Source organism: Danio aesculapii, chromosome 15 (genome assembly GCF_903798145.1).
Source record: "Danio aesculapii chromosome 15, fDanAes4.1, whole genome shotgun sequence".
Lineage (NCBI taxonomy): Eukaryota > Metazoa > Chordata > Actinopteri > Cypriniformes > Danionidae > Danio > Danio aesculapii.
The window spans coordinates 42,228,415-42,245,872 of NC_079449.1; the positions used below are offsets into that span (position 1 = coordinate 42,228,415).

General features: G+C 38.1%; 1 protein-coding gene across 2 annotated transcripts in view; it reads left to right on the plus strand.

The window, feature by feature from the left end:
* Positions 1 to 13,202, plus strand: part of brwd1 (bromodomain and WD repeat domain containing 1) — a 57,212-nt gene extending 44,010 nt beyond the window's left edge. For both annotated transcript variants that reach the window (XM_056473094.1, XM_056473095.1), the window contains exons 35-42: positions 57 to 182; positions 3,049 to 3,201; positions 3,289 to 3,458; positions 3,558 to 3,700; positions 6,249 to 6,392; positions 7,526 to 7,858; positions 8,798 to 8,935; positions 10,628 to 13,202. In XM_056473094.1, coding sequence (XP_056329069.1) covers positions 57 to 182; positions 3,049 to 3,201; positions 3,289 to 3,458; positions 3,558 to 3,700; positions 6,249 to 6,392; positions 7,526 to 7,858; positions 8,798 to 8,935; positions 10,628 to 12,036 — 2,616 coding nt within the window. In that variant the 3' untranslated portion in view covers positions 12,037 to 13,202. The remainder of the gene's footprint in view (positions 1 to 56; positions 183 to 3,048; positions 3,202 to 3,288; positions 3,459 to 3,557; positions 3,701 to 6,248; positions 6,393 to 7,525; positions 7,859 to 8,797; positions 8,936 to 10,627) is intronic.
* The last annotated feature ends 4,256 nt before the right edge of the window (positions 13,203 to 17,458 follow it).

Sequence of the window (17,458 nt, forward strand, 5' to 3'; positions counted from 1 at the left end):
TTGGGAAGAAATGTATCTGCACAATTCTTTCTAACACCTTCTCTTGATTTTGACAGCCATCAGTGGAGGTTGTGCTGGACAGGGATGCTTGGAAGGACCATTGTAAACGTTTACTGGACTACATGTTTGAGTGTGAGGATTCGGAGCCTTTCCGGGATCCCGTAGATCAAAGCGATTATCCAGTGAGTCTCTAAAAACAAAAAGCATAAATGTTCAGGAAAGGGTTTTCTTTCCTAATCTCGAGATTCTGACTTAAAATTGACGTAAATAATAAAAAAGCTGCTTGCGTTCATCAGCTGTTTATTTCACAAGAAAATTTTATTGTTGTTAGGGCTGTGCGATTAATCGAAATTGAATCGCAATCGCATTTTGAAACGTTGCGATTAGATAATCGCAAGAGGCTGCGATATGAAATGTATATTATTTAATTTCCCCCACCCAGAGCAAATGCGTGACTGCTGTATGAGTCACAGTCTTACTAGCTAATTGAGTGAGCACACTTTCGTTCTGTCCAATCAAAATTGTGCAGCCAAACTATGCAGAACGCCCACAATAAAAAACAAACAGGAAAGTGCCAACAAGTGGGATGATGGCATCTGCTGCTTCAGAAGCTTTAATAGACGAATTAATATAAAAAAAAAAATTTTGTTGGTAATATGGAATTATCTTGGTTTTAGTCACAGACACTGAACAAAATCAGGTCTTTTGTAAAAGCTGTCGCAGAATTGTTTGCAATTGTTGATATACACTTCCGCCTCACACATATTTTTGCCATTTTGCAGTAATACAGCTGTACGTTTAATGTTGTGATATTTTGTGTAGCATCTGTGATTATTATTTTGTTTCTAGACAATATAAGCTACAAAAAAACATTTTAGTTTTGCTGAATTTTCTGTATTTTTAGAATTATTATTTTTTTGTTTTGTAATAAGCTATACCATCTCCCTAATTTCATGTAAGGTCATTTTATTTAGAAAAAAAATTGTTTTCTGAATATTTAAAAACAAATTTAATAATAATAATAATTCCTTACATTGATATAGTGCTTTTCTGGGCACTCAAAGCGCCCAGACGCAGACGATGATTTACACATAGGGGGGAATCTCGTCATCCACCACCAGTGTGCAGCATCCACCTGGATGACGCGATGACAGCCATTTTGCACCAGACCGCACACCACACATTTAATGACCACAGAGGGTCAGGAGTTATCCGAAAGATGGTGCTCACTGAGCAGTAAAGAGTCCACGTCACTATACTGGGCATTAGGACCCACACAGACCGCAGGTTGGGCGCCCCCTGCTGGCCTCAATAACACCACTTAGGGCAGCAACCTAGCTTTCCTATGTGGTCTCCCATCCAGGTACTGACCGAGCGCAGCTCTGCTTAGCTTCCGTGGGCAACCATGTGAGATTTGCAGAGAGCTAGATGCTGTGGTAATATGTTTTCTGTTTCACAATGCAGATTATATAGATAACTACAAAATTAAATCGAAATCACAATATCTGCAATTAGATATTTTCCCCATATCGCAAATGAAAACATTTGTTTGGTGGCTGTGAATCTTCCTATTCTATGTGAAAATTTTGTATTTTTTTTATTGTAACATGGTATTATACTAAAAGAGCCTGGGGTCAAATCGACCCCTAGGATCACCTTGGTTACAAAACGAGTACAGGACATTGGAAAAAAGAATTGCCATGTTAATTTTGTGTACAGAGTGGTCCACGTTAAATCAGGATAAGTCATTAAATTTGAGTCATTATATTGTTGTTGCTCATGTCACATATTTAGATTCAATGGGAAAGTGAAATGGGTTAATGTTTGGGTAATGTGTTTTATAGAGTGTGCAATGGGTTTTAAAATATCGAAATGAGGTGTGTGAACAATTTGTCCTTTTTATTTTATTGAAGGATTATTTCATAATTAAAAATGTATATCTTTTTATTAACATTTTATAGTGTCACTAGTAGGGGTGTAACAGATCACGTTTGATCCGTAATTTGTACAGATCACAACCCACGGTTTGGAACACACGTGACCCGCGGATTATTAATTTTTATATTTTGTAGATTAATCCTGAATGTGTAACGATCACAGCGAGATCGCCTCTCACGTCATTCAAATCGCATGTAAGAAAGACTTTCCTGTAAAATGTAATGATGGTGGAAGAAGTTGTGGTAGGTTATTCAGGATATGGTGGGTTTCTTAGGTTATTAAAGGTGTTTTCTGTAAATACTTGTTTAACCTGCATTAATGCATTCAGTGTAAACTGCACGATTGATCATTAAAAGACAGGGATCTCAACACCCACACAACATAAATTATAAATGATGGTGATTTACATGTTTGTTAATTCTTCAAATCGCTGCATTCAAATCTGAAAATGCAAAAATCAAGAGTCAAATAACACAGAAGTACTGGGAGAACAGTTTATAGTTTAGATAATCACTGATGTTTATGGTACAGATTAAATCACCATCACATGCTCAAATGAAAGTTTTAGGCAGCGATTACATTATTTAACCAATAGGTGGCGACAACCAGCTATCAAAATATGCCGCTGAATGATTACTCTTAAAAAATGATTCATCTAGCAATGAAACATTAGGTTTTATGAGTGAAGAACTGAATCATTTATTAAACATGAGACTAAAAACAAATATGAATTGTACAAATTATAATGTTAAAGCAACAGTAGTAGTAACAGTGATTTATTTATTTTTTTCACAGTACTTAATATTTTACTATTTATTTTTATTCAGCTGATTATTTCTTCATTTTATTTTTAATAAAATTACAGCTTATACGTTCTGTTTGTTAAAACCAAAAGTCTCTTACAGTGCTGTTTCTGTAATACAAGGAAAGCAAATGACATTTGTCTCCTCCCCTTTTTGACTGATCTGAAAAATGGTCTGACCCGTGACTAAAAAACCATAACGTGATCCAATTTGTGATCTGTTACATCACTAGGGACTAGTTTGTCCTGCATTTTAATGTAATTATATCAGTTAAATCTTTATATTAATGTGTCTTAAATGTCTCCAGGATTACACTAATATAATTGACACTCCTATGGACCTTGGAACTGTGCGGCAGACTCTTGAAGAAGACCACTATGAAAATCCCATAGACGTTTGTAAGGACACCAGGCTAATTTTTGCCAATGCTAAAGCCTATACGCCAAACAAACGGTCAAAGGTAATGCAATCATACATTTAGTCTTTTTCTGCTTCATCTTTATTTTGTTTAAAAAGTCTCATTGATATCATTGATGGTGTTTTACAGATTTACAGTATGACTTTGCGCCTGTCAGCATTTTTTGAGGAGAACATACGCAAAATAATTTCAGACTATAAGACTGCCATCAAAAGTAGCTTGAAGCTACGGCGCAGTCAGAGATTCAGGAAGAAGTTGCAGCATCAGGAGTCGGTTCCTTTCAGCCAAGGATCCACACGGTAGGCCTGATCTCCATGCCTTCTTACTCTTGTGTTTTCTGTGAATTGTTGCATGCAGAAGATGATAAACCTGCCTTACCCCCTTCCTTTTAACCCTAGTCAAAAGAGGGCTACTATAAAAACTCAGGAAAACACAGAACAGTCTACAGCCAAATCTACCTCAGCCAAAGTGTCTGGACCAGAGCGTCGCAGAGTCCATGAAGCCAAGGAAACCTTCAGACGGAGTAGCTCATCTTCGTCTGGTAAGACAGAATTACATTTCAGTGTTTAATTACCAGTCCACTTTTAAAAAATATAGTCTAGTTTTACATCTCCCCTAGAGTTAAACAATTGGGTTTACTGTTGTTTTTTTTTATCCATTCAGCTGGTCTCTGGATCTTGTGGCAGCATATTTAGCTTAGCATAAATCGTTGAATCTGATTAGACCGTTAGCATCTCATTCAAAAAAGGGTTTTGATTGGTTGCTTATTTAAAGCTCTACTCTTCTGCTGCTACATTGTGTACTAAGAAAGACGGAAAATGAAAAGTTGCTTGTTTCATATGGATTGAAAAATATATCATGCTTTGAATCTAATAAAAAGTAGATTCAGTGAGTAGGCTTAATTATATTTACTCATTGACAAAATTGAGCTCTGCTCTCCTGAAGTTAATTAAAAAAAACAGTTCAGCAGAGATTGCAAAAGTAGACACATCCTTTACTCAAGTAGAAGTACATCTACTCAGGTTTAAAATGACTCAAGTAAAAGTAAAGAAGTATGGCCTGAAATAAGTACTTAAGTAAAAAGTACTGCAACCTGTTTTAGTTTCACAGGTTAACTACACAAACATGATGTATACATCTGTACAAAATAACTTACATTTCAAATTTTATACATTTTTATTTTTTGTGTCAATTTTCAGCTGCAAACTAGCAAAGCAACATCTCACTGTATAATATTGTCCAACAACACTGCTCAAAAAGTTGTCCTGTGTGTATCATCACCTGGACACAACTTAACTTTACGCTGTTAAGAACAACAGCTGCCATACTCGGTCGTATATTCTAAAGCGTAATTCTTCTGCCTATTTACTGTATTTATAACTAATAAATGTCTTAAATTTAACACTTCATTTTGTCCAAAACAATTTTTTCTTTTGATAAAATAAAAGACTGAATGTATTTGACTACAAAAAAATTTTTGCATTTTGCTAAAGCTGCTTATTTTCTGCAAACAGCACACTCTTGCAGCTCATATGATTTCCCTGTTTGTTTTTTGTTTTGTTTGTTTTTAGAGTATTGTGTATATTTTATGTAACAGTTAAGATTATTAATGCCGTCAATGCATTTTTGCATCATTTTCACATGATAAATTCCTGATCCTTTGCATTATATTTTATTCATAAATCCCTCAGTATAAATACTTTTGATATTCTAAAATATTTATCTAAAAATCTATCTAGCAAATTTAAATGAAGGCTACAGTGTATATAATACACAAACCTCGTTGCATAACATGTTCGTAGGTAATTAATTGCTTTAGGGAAAGCACTTGATTGATAGTTTTTTTTCCCCTGCGGTATTAGATTGAAAGATCAGAGAAATACAGCACACCATGGTGGAAAGTGGACAAAAGACTTTAACCCAATTTAAATAGCAGATTTGAACAGGAATGCTTCTCGTTTTACCTGTGATTCAATAGACCAAAACGCATCTTATTACCCGGTATAAACATAACAATATTATGTTTACATCGCTGACTCCCCCTATCTCATCCACGTTAGCGGGTTCCGTGGTAAGCTGAAATAAACAAGCTGACGATGCACAATTAGAGATTGATAAAGCAGAAAATGACAAAGAATAAATTGACTGAATGAAAAAGGCGTTCAAATTGCACAATGATAAGAAATAATATAGATCTCGCCATGAAGCACATTAAAACGAAAGTAATGAGCGCAATTTAAAAATGTAGGGAGTAAAAAGTACAGATATTTGTGTAAAAATGTAAGGAGAAAAGTAGAAAGTAAAAAGTTGACTGAAAAATAAATAGTGGAGTAAACTACTGATGGCAGAAAAGTCTACTTAAGTGCTGTTAAAAAGTATTTGTACTTCGTTACTTCCCATCTCTGCAGTTCAGTCATGAATTATTATGAACTTAATCGATTGTTTTTCCACCAGTGCTCCTCTCCCTCAGTAAACCATGAGGTGGAGCCATTTGTCAGTTGCCAGGATATTGGTCAGTGTATTGGTAAAAGTCAAGTCAAGTCGAGCTTTGTCATTCCACTACATGTGTGGACATACAGTGGAACAAAATGTTGCGTCTCGCTTAGGAATGTTAAAATTAACTGTTTCTTTAGTGCACCTCGATGCAGACACGGACAATTCGGTATCGGTTCAGTAATGGTGAAGGTGTTTAAGGTTAATGAAAATAAGTAGTGCAATATGATTTGTGGTACAAATTCACAAGTAAGCATTGTTTTTCCTTTTTTAGTCTTTGTAAGATGGAGTTTTAAGTAAAGTGTCCAGTGCATATGGAGAGAGTGTTTCTGCAGGTTCTTTGTCACGCCCACTCACCTGTGTGAAACACAATCAGAAATGTACATATGTTTATATAGAGATATGGAGTGATATTAAGAAAGTGTCTGGTGCAGATGTCTGTTAAAGTGTCAGAGATGAAAGAGCGTTTTCTACAGGTGGTTTGTCAAACCCACTCAATGTCCATCCTTAATGAAAGAGCCAGTTATTCAGTTTATTAAATGGAGGTTTAGGGAACTGTAATGTATGTCAAGTACTAATTTTTGCTCTGAAAACAGGATCTGATCAGGACAGCAAACAGTCTTTGAGTCAGTCAGATGAGGATGATGAGCATTCGTCTTCATCACGTGCCATGAGACGAGAGACTAGGGCCACAAGAAAAAAAGCTGCACAGAATAAAGGAGCAAAATCAAGAAGACCTGGTGAGATCCTTCAAACTATCTCTAAATGTTTTTGTGTTGTGTGCTGCTAAGTGAAATTTCAAGCACTTTCAAGTGTTTCCAACTTGTGGGACATGTAACCAAATGTTGACATGTGATCGTGGACCACAAAACCAGTTTAATTTTGCATGAGTATATTTTTTCATTATAGCAAAAAATGCATGGTATGGGTCAAAATTATAAATTTTTTTGAACGGTCAAATTCCAGATTTCTATTATCGACCAATTATATTATTGTGTGTCCGCCAATTGTTATTCTATCATAATAAGCCACACATCGATTGAATAAGGGTGTCACGATTTCGATTTTTAATCGAAATCGATCGAAATTCATGCTTAATCTCGATTATCGAATCAAAAAATGGAATCGTCGATGCTGCCCCACCCCTATATCACGTCAGCAGCAGCTTGACTTGCCAAGCGGAAAAAAACTCACGCATGCGCGTCAACCTAACAGCTACAACAGCCACGAGACAGCATGGCAACTGCAGACGCAGGAGACCCATCGAAAGAAATTGAACCCCCTCCTCTTTCACTGAAGTCGCCGGTGTGGAAGTATTTTGGATTTCCAGTGAGTTATGTTGACAACGTTCGTGTTGTCGACAGAAAAAACACAGTTTGCAAGCTCTGCAATGTGCATATACCACATTATTCCACCGGCAGCACGACTAACATGGCCGCCACAAAAACATAGATGTATCTGTTAAACCGACAAGTGTAACACAAACTACTCTCCCGTCTTCATTTGGAATAAAACTTCCAAGCAACTCAACACGTGCAAAGGCAATTACAAGCGCGATAGGAGTATTTATAGCCGCGGACATGCGACCTTATTCAGTGATAGAAAACTCCGGTTTTCAGCATTTAATTAACGTGCTTAAAAAAATGTTTTGTTAAAAATCGAGAATCGAATCGAATCGTGACTTTAGAATCGAAAATGTAATCGAATCGAGGATTTGGAGAATCGTGACACCCCTATGATTGAAAGCTTTTTTATTCTGCATTCATGTGATGTATAAACCTCAATAATGTCAAATACATTTATGACTGGTTTTGTGGTTTGTGGTCACACATAGAGTTTATGAAATTAATGATGACAGTCCTATCTATTTTAGAGAGCCATGCCAAGATGAATGGGCGCAGCAGGTCACATGAGCGTCAGAAACCAAGAACGTCTAGTGATTCTGACCGAGAACCATCGCAAGGCTCAGACGAAGCTTCAGAGAATGAGTCCTCATCTTCTGTCAGCCGGCGACCGAGGACACGCAAGACTGCCATGGCTGCAGTCAATAAAATGAAACTCATGGATACCTTGGCAGATGAGGAAGGCTCGGATGATGAAGGTGGTGGAGGCAGCACCCGACCCACAACCCGTGCTAGCAAACGCTCCGCTGTCATTCAGAGTAGTTCTGATTCAGATGAGGAGGTGGCGGCAGCTTCACAGGAGGGTATAAACATCTATGTGGCTTACCTTCAAGTTGTGTAAAACCAAAATTAGGGATGGCTGACACTAAACAGGTTTTTCGACACCGTGTCAAGGTCCCGAACCTCAAATGTTTCAAAACAGTGCTTTTGAAATGTTTTGAAACACCCAGGTCACGTGACTGAAGTAATTGACAAGGTCGAAAACAAAGCCACTATCTCATGTAACTTAGAGCAGTGTTTCCCAACCCTGTTCCTGGAGGCACACCAACAGTACATAATTTGGATGTCTCCCTTTTCTGACCCATTAACTTCAGGTGTTGGAGTCTCTTCTGATGTTATGATAAGTTGATTAAGGTGTGTTTGATTAGGGAGAGGTTGAAAATGTGTACTGTTGGTGTGCCTTCAGGAACAGGGTTGGGAAACACTGACTTAGAGGATTGTGTGTATATGTAGAGTACCTGTGCTGCAAATGTCCCGAGTTCGAGTCCCGGCTTGTACAAATACTCAGAAATGGTGATTTCATGTATTTTAATAATCTTAATTATTTTTATAACCAAAACAGTGCATTTATTCATATAACATAACATATATATTTTAAAATGCGTTACAAGAACAGAGCATTTAAAAAATAATTTTCTATAGTTGCATCACTCTGGAATCGAACCCATTATCTCTGCATGCTAGTCAGGATCATTAACCGCTCCACTAAATCACTTGATACTTCAGTTACACAATGTGGAGTATAATTCCTCAATGTGTGAACTGTTTCTTCGCTGAAGCTGTTCCAGAGCAATACATGAATGACAACTAGGTGTCACTATTGAGTAGGGTTTCAAAGCCTCGACTCACATTTGCCTCGACTGTTTCACGAAGACTTGTTCTACCCACCACTAACCAAAATGTCTTCCCAAATAGCTGGCATAACAGAAACTTACAGTCCCTTCATTTATTGTCGTTCTCAGAGTCGAATGAAAGTGATTCTTCAGCCAGTGAAGGAGAGAAAAGTGCTGGCAGTGCAGACAGTGACTCCTCTTCCCACAGCAAAGAGAACAGCAGAACCGCAGGACGGAGACCATGCAGACGACCAGCAGAGAAAAAGGGTATGTTTGGTTATCACAGCTAGAGTAAAATCAATTTGCTTATCTACACTAGGGGTCACCAAACCTTGCGGAGATCTACCTTCCTGCTTGTACATAATTAATCAGTGCATGCTATTCTAATGTAGCTCATCATCCTAATCATGGGGCCTTACAATAGCTTGTTTAGTCAGATAAATATGGCTTTTTTTTTACTAGTAAAGGTTGCACTATCTCTGTTATGCATTGAAAACTTTCATTTGTGTCCCCCTTCTGGTGGATGCCTCCTTTTCAATCCTTTATGGAAAAAAAGACCCATCCTGCGGTTTTCTCGTTAAATGCCATTGCATTCATTCTAATGGTCCAAGGGCTATACTTTGCTTAACACATCAAGGCGGAGCAGTGTGAAAAGTCAATTTGTAAGTCTTTTTAAATTTAACTGATTTTAAAAAAGAAACACAAACCAATAATAGTCACATTTTATTAACCGTAAAAATATCATTACTTGAAATAGTATATAATAATTGTAGAGGCATCATTTTACAAGTGTTGCCATGATGGCATGATAGCTAGTCAACTGTGTGCTCCTCTGCTCTTGCCCTTTGAACTGCGCAGCAACAAACTGCCCTTGCCCAATGTATGGATTCCATAGAGCAGGGCTTTCTGTGTACAGTGTGAAAGCCACAACACACCATTTATTGACTGCCGAATTGGTCTCAATCCCAAGGACCAGGATTGAGAACGGCTGCTCTAAACCAATACATCTGAGCAGACTACTGAAGGTCTTCAAACTTAAGCCTAGTTCACTTTACGTTGCTTTAATCACCAGCAGATCACTGTGCTGATCAGACTACATGACTTGATTTTCTCTCTTTAAATTGCTGTGGTATTTCACACTATGCAAAACTATGCAAATAATCCAGACGAAGGGGTCACACACTACACGATATGAGAACAACGGTCACCCAACAACTCATCTCTGGCCCCCAATCCACAGTGAATAAAATGTTTAGCATTTGCAATCTCTTCAAGGGAGCTTTTGAAAGCTGCGTCAATTAGCTAATCTGTCAGCAGATTGATCGCTCCTATTTGCACTGTTCATCTGATAGATGTTGCTTTTATATCCTCCTGTTTCCCTGTGCATTGCTGACCATTCTCTTAAGCACATGAACAATGGCCAGTTGTCCCATGACTTGTTCTCTCATTGGCTGTAACTCGGCACAAGAGGTGGGGGACTTGAGTCAAACTTAAGTTACGAAATTGAGACTTACTTTACAAATATTTAAAAAGACTCGACTTGAGTTAAATGACTCAAAAAAAATTGTTTTGACTACGCTTAGGACTCAAAGGCTAAGACTCGAGACTTACTTATGACTTGCACATGCATGACTTGCTCCCACCTCTGCTTGTAACTATATCTGACTCCACGTAGGGTTGAGTCGGCCGACTGGTCCAGTATATTTAGCATGTTAGGTATTAGATTTTTATCTAAGTAGTGTCGGCAGAGCATGAACTAGCCTCTTTAATGCATCATTAAGTAATTCACACATAAAGAGCGCCAATCTCTTGCTGAGTTGGAAAGCATGTTAACTTGCAAATTTGGCTCAAATTTGACCAAGGTTGGAGCTGAACTATGTAGGAAAGTAAGTCTAGGGCCTGTGTTAAGAACTTTACAAATAAGAGTTTTATTTTAAAACTGCTTATTTCTCTTTTTAGAAACATCTCCGTTAATTAATGGACATGGCACCAAACGTCAATGGGAGGAAAGTGAAGACAATTCAGACGATGGAGGTAGCCAGAACGAAAGTGTGAATTTGGAGTCAGACAACGACCTTGTTGTCAGGCGAAAGTCCACCAGGAGGACTGCAAAAGCTGCTGTGAGTAAAATTAAAAATTTGAATGACACTGATGCTGAAGAGGAGGAAAATAGCACTAGAGATAGACGTCAGAAGCATCGGCCAATAAAGCAGGAATCTGAATATAGTTCAGATGAGGATGTTGAGACAACCAGAACCCTCAAGCATCCCCATCAAAATGGAAGAAAGATGGATGTGAAGGAACTGAAGAGGTGTAAAGCACCATCAGAACGCCAAGAACAATCTTCTACTGCGAAACGGCAAACTAAGCACAAGAAATCTTCAGCCACGGATGCACTGATGTCAACAACACAGGATTCAGAAGAACTCAGTGATGATGTGGAAAAATCAGTCACACACAGGAAAAGAATTGCATCAGAAGATGAAGAGAATCAAACTGATAACACGGATCAAAGAAGGGTTCCCAAAAACTGGCCATCCAATGCTCGCAAACAGAAGCTCTGTGCAAGTTCGGATGAATCCAGTTCGGAAAGTGATGAAAAGGCAGACCGAGGACAAATGAAAAATGAGGATACTTCTTCAGACGAATGGCAAAAGAGTGACACATCAGAAGAAGACAAGAAGACCCATCCACAGAGAAAGCCTTGCCCTACAGTTGCATCCAAAGGAGTCTCTTTGAGAACTCGTCCCAAGAAGAACTACTTTACGGAGGACTCCGAAGAAGAACTTAGTCCTAAGATGAAAGTGCAAGCAAAGAATGGAGTAAAAAATCAGCAGGCCAACTCCCGGACAAGAAAACCTTCAGGTGGCGGATTCAAAAGGAAACACAGTGGCTCCTCCGAGTCAGACGCAGACAGCAAAAGCAGTAAGAGCAGTGATGAAAATAAGCTTGTGGAAGCTCAAAGAAAAAGTGCAAAACGCTTTAAGCAATTAATGGGCTCGACGGACTCTGAGAGCGATTTCGAAACTAGGTGCAAATCAGAGAATGGTCTGGAGCAAAGGTCTCAGGGGAAGCTTCCTACAGTGTCCCGACAACGACGAAAGCAAAGTGAAAGCGATGAAGGGAGCAATGATGACGGAAGCAATTTTGAAAGCGAAGAATCTGAATCAGAAGCAAGCTCAGGTTCACAAAGCAGTCCAAAGAGAAGGCTAAGAGACCGTGACCGAGGAACCGCACGCTTGAGGAAACATCGCAAGGTTGTTTCCGACGAGGATAGTGACGTGTCATTTGAGAAACCTCGTCGAGGCAGGCGCATCCAGACCAGAAACAAAGGCAAACGGACTGTGAATTACCAAGACAGTGAATGAAGGACAGTCGAGCCATGCAAAAGACACTAACTGAAGACCTTGAAGACACTTGATTGTCCCAACATTAAACAATGGTAGTAGCACTGGAGTCCTCAAAATACTGTGAATCGGTTTCATTCAGGGATATTTATATTTTCTATGAAAAAAACAAAACAAATGAACTATAAATAAGATGTATTTGATCTACTGGTTTGGCTGTTCAAACCAACCCCACTCTGTGATTCGGCCAACAGGAAAGACTGCATAGAGAAGCATTGTTTGCTTGGGTGCTATCTTAAAATACCTCCTGTTTAATCAAGCATATTTGCTGGCTTGCACTAAAAGGCACACTGTAATGAGGTATTTTATACACTAGTTCTGCATTAGAAACTCAGGGGTCAACTACGTTTACCATGTTCTCAGAGTTGCATTTGTTTGTTTCAATCTTTAGTTCTAGGATTCTAGTGTCGTGTTTTTGACATGAGTATTTAGGTCCAAACACGGTTTGCGAAAAAGAACAAGTCGTCTTTGACTTTGACACAAACTCTGTATTGTCACTGTTAAAGGAATTGTTGAGCCAAATTGTACAAACATTCTTCCAGTCATCTTTTTGGTTCCTCTTTGATTGGTTTTCTTTGACCATCTTTCCAGGTTTCTGAGAATCAGTTTTTGTAGCAAAGCATTGTATATTTAAAAAAAATTCCTCTGTCAAGCATTACTTTTGTTTTGTATGCATTTGATATGATTTGCCATGCCATGAACTATGAATTGGTACCTGTTTGCTAAGTACAGTAAATCAAGAGAGTACTTCCAGCAAAGTACTGTGATTTCTCATATTGGGAAGATGTTTTAGTGACCTGTTGCGTACTTTCAGTATTAATTACTTTTCAGACTTAACTTATGAACAGCAATTAACTTTTGTACACAGTCTTTGAATTGTGCATCGCAGTTTATGTAATGCAGTTGTCAGTTGGCATTTTGCTTAATGTTTTTTTTTCTATAAGAGCTTCTTTAATACAAGTTTGAATGAGGATGTTGAGCCTGTTGGCCGTTTAAGAGAGAGAGGGATGACTTCCTTTAAATAAAGTACTGTTTCAGGTTGGAATGCGAATCTGTTTTTCACTTGTTTTGATAAATCTTTAATTGAACAGATGCAGGACAAATAAATGTCATTTCTTGTACAAATATTATTGATTGTCATTGCGTTTCAAAAATTGCTGACCAGTCCAAATATTCAGACATTGAAAGTATACAGTGCATCTAGAAAGTATTCGTAGCGCTTCACTTTTTTCCAGATTTCTTATGTTAGTCTTATTCTAAAATAGATCAAATTCATTTATTTCCTCACAATTCTACACACAATACCCCATAATGACAATGTGAAAAAAGATTTTTTGAAATTGTTGCAAATTTATTAAAAATAAAAAACCTGAAAAATCACATGTACATAAGTATTCACAGCCTTTGCCGTGAAGCTCTAAATTGAGCTCAGGTACATTCTGTTTCCACTGATCATTCTTGAGATGTTTCAGCAGCTTAATTGGAGTTCACCTGTGGGACCTTTTATAGACAGGTGAATGCCTTTTCAAATCATGTCCAATCAACTAAATTTACCAGGGTTGACAGTGCATGTCAAAGCACAAACCAAGCATGAAGACAAAGGAATTGTCTGTAGACCTTCGAGACAGGATTGTCTCCAGGCACAAGGCTGTCGAAGGTTACAGAAAATGTCTGCTGCTCTGAAAGTTCCAATGAGCACAGTGGCCTCCTCCATTCGTAAGTGGAAGATGTTTGGAACTACCAGGAGTCTTCCTAGAGCTGGCCGGCCATCTAAGCTGAGTGATCGGGGGAGAAGGGCCTTAGTCAGGGAGGTGATCAATAATCCAATGGTCACTCTGTCTGATTTCCAGTGTTCTTCTGTGGAGAGAGGAGAATCTTACAGAAGGACAACCATCTGTGCAGCAATCCACCAATCAGGCCTGTATGGTAGAGTGGCCAGACGGAAGCCACTCCCCACCTGAAATTTGCCAAAAGGCATCTGAAGGACTCTCAGACCATAAACTAAATTCTCTGGTCTGATAAGACTAAAATTGAACTCTTTGGAGTGAATGCCAGAAGTTACGTTTGGTGAAAAACGTAATCACCAGGTTAAAACCATCCTTACAATGAAGCATGGTGGTGGCACCATCATGCTGTGGGGATGTCTTTCAGCAGCAGGAACTGGAAGACTAGTCAGGTGTTAGGATTAAGTACAGTTTTGACCCAAAGAATGACCAGTCTGTCAGATGAAGAAGAGCCGGAGTCAGATTCAAATAATTAAAGTTTACCGAAGATAGTTTGCAGTTTCATCAGCAGAAGCCAGCTTCAACACTCGAAAATGAGTTGCTATAGGCCGCTCTGCTCACAATCACAAATCAATAACAATTATACTCTCGCATAACATCATTAACTGCGACATACATATAGGTGTTCTAACCTGAAACGGATCCACAGTCAAATAGAACACACACACTTAAAGTACAATCTGTTTCTTACTCTCAGCCGTCTTCATCAAAACTGGTTAAAAACAGGTTTAATCTACATTCAGGCAGTTATCATATCCTCACTACACAAAGTCTATCTTGAATAAAAAGTGAAATCACCTTAAAAGAATTAACTGTAAAATAGCTAAATCACTTTAGACATTATAGATAGTATTAACTCAGACAAAACTATAGAAACAGCTGCTTCCAGTCCTCAGCCATCAGTTCCACTCAAGGTCTCTGTGACCTCTGACCTAGTTTGATGGCTCCTGAAAATGGTTATAAAGAGACAGGCGAATGCACTGAACATTCTTATATTAAGCATTGTGTCAACTTCATTCATTATTCAATAATCATCTTTAATAAAAATAATGAGAAACGGGATGAGGAGAGAAGGATAAATGTTGATCCATGCTCACAGGATAGGGGGAAAGATGAATGCAGCAATGTACAGCAGGACAACGACACAAAACACACCAAGAGCTATGGCTTCACAAATATCAAGGGAGAGGCTTCACAACAACTCGGTGGATGTCCTTGAGTGGCCCAGCCAGAGCCCAGATCCAAATCCTATTGAGCTTCTCTGGAGAGATCTGAAAATGGCTGTACACCATCGCTTCCCTTCCAACCTAATAGAGCTTGAGAGGTACTGCAAAGAGAAATGGGAAAAAATTCCCAAAGACAGGTGTGCCAAGCTTGTGGCGTCATATTCAAAAAGACTTGAGGCTGTAATTGCTGCCAAAGGTGCATCAACAAAGTATTGAGCAAAGGCCGTGAATACGTCTGTACATGTGATTTTTCAGGTTTTTTATTTTTAATAAATTTGCAACGATTTAAAAATTTCACATTGTCATTATGGGGTATTGTGTGTAGAATTTTGAGGAAAAAATTTATTTAATCCATTTTGGTAGTTATGCAACTACATGCAAAATATTATTTATTACAAATGTGTTCATCAGTGCTGATATAAAACGCGTACAGGAGCAAAAGCCAGAGATAAGGACAGAGCTGACTGTACCCATATACTTCAGATCATGTAGGCTAAAGTTCAGTTTGCTGTCTGCAACAGTGAGTACTCTTGTGCAATGCTTTAAAAACCCTAATAATTCCACGCAGCTTCATTATGAAGTGCTCTGCAAATTTACTGCATCACTCAGTGTTAAAACAAACATTTTAAATTTCAATCTTAGACCATTTTTCATTCTAGATAGTGAAGATACAGAGCATCCGGAAAGTATTCATAGCGCTTCACTTTTTCCACAATTTTTTTGTTAAAGATGGATCAGCTGAATTCACTTTGATATATTAAAATGTGTCAGAAAAAGGTATAAAGCTAGGTATAAATTTGAACAATTTTTTTGGTACCTCTTTTTTAAGTACCTCGATTTCGGAGTACTCTCCTGTAACATCATTATTGTTATTTCATAAAGGTTATCATAAATACCACAGAACAATTCCTGCTGATTTTTAATAATACTAAATACTTGCATAAGAGTAAGGATGAGGAACAGAAGTAGAATCCATATGTGGAAGTTTTAAAGGATTCATTTCTTAAATCAGGCGTTGGGTCAAAAATCAGAGGAAGCAGTCCAAACAGAGGACAAACTCGAGGTGTAATCAAAGATGCTGTAGTAGGAAAATCAGGCAGAAGGTCAAACACAAGAATCTTAAAAGGAAACACCTCCTAAAGGATTTTCCAAACACGATGTAGTCGGGCAAATATTCACACACAACAAAATACACACAATGGAACAAGAACTTTTCCCAAAGCAGGTGAACTGGCAATATCGTGCAGTGCTTAGTTGTTTGCTTAGTTATGGTTTAAAATGGTGACAAAAATTGAAGTAATGGAAGAGCAGAGAGGCACCCGGAATCCACACCCTTATGAGAGCCTCCTGGCAATCAACGTGGACACCCACATGGTCATAGTGCTAGATGCCCAGGCTCAATGAAAGTACAGGGGTTTGCTCTTTGTACGTGGATTACTCAAATAGCTGGATGTGGTTATTTGACATGATCCAGGAGAGTTTCATTCTTTAAAACTTATTTGAGAGTTGTTGTCATAGCAACAAGTCTGGTAGCTCAAACCATTCTCGGGAACAGCAACTTATTTTATATAAACAGGATTAGATCGGGTCATTTCAAGCAAAGGTGATACTGAAAGTGTCACAAATGCTGTTGTTTTCTTACAGTAGTAACCTAGGTTATATAAAATACTATATTTATTATATATATATATATATATATAGAGAGAGAGAGAGAGAGACAGAGAGAGAGAGAGAGATTATATATACACTATTTATTTATAAAATGTGAAATGGTTAAAAAAATGAATACATAAAACTTATGTCATCTACACTCGGATATAAAATTCAGAAAACTCACGGGAGTGGTGCTCTCAAAGGGGTTCAAAGAGAACGTTTACTAAAATGGACATTTTAAATACGACCCTTGTTAAAAATTCTATTGGAATCCTATAGGATCTTAATGGATTCCTAAAATTCTAATGGGCATTCAGATTTTTTTTATTGGACTTTCACCACGTCCTATTCACCTTATTCTCCGCGTACGAGCGGGCGCAACCATTTGAATCTTTTTGGCTCGAGAATTCCGGTCTCATTCACTTCCATTCATTTTTAGACGTTAAAAACAGCTCGTTTTGCTGCTTGATGTTGCAAACTGATATTTTCTTCTTATATTATTCTACTTTGTCTGTATTGTCATGCAAACACTTGTTCGTAAAGTCAGTAGTTTTAACCATTTTCTGCTGTTTATTATTCCTAGTCATTTCTCCCATAGGAAGCTGAATCGGAAGTTCTAAAACAATCGCAAAAACGCGCGCACTAAAAAGAATAAGGTCAATAGGATTTCAAAATCCTTTTGAGCATTTTGACTTAATTTATTGGAATATCACCTTGTCC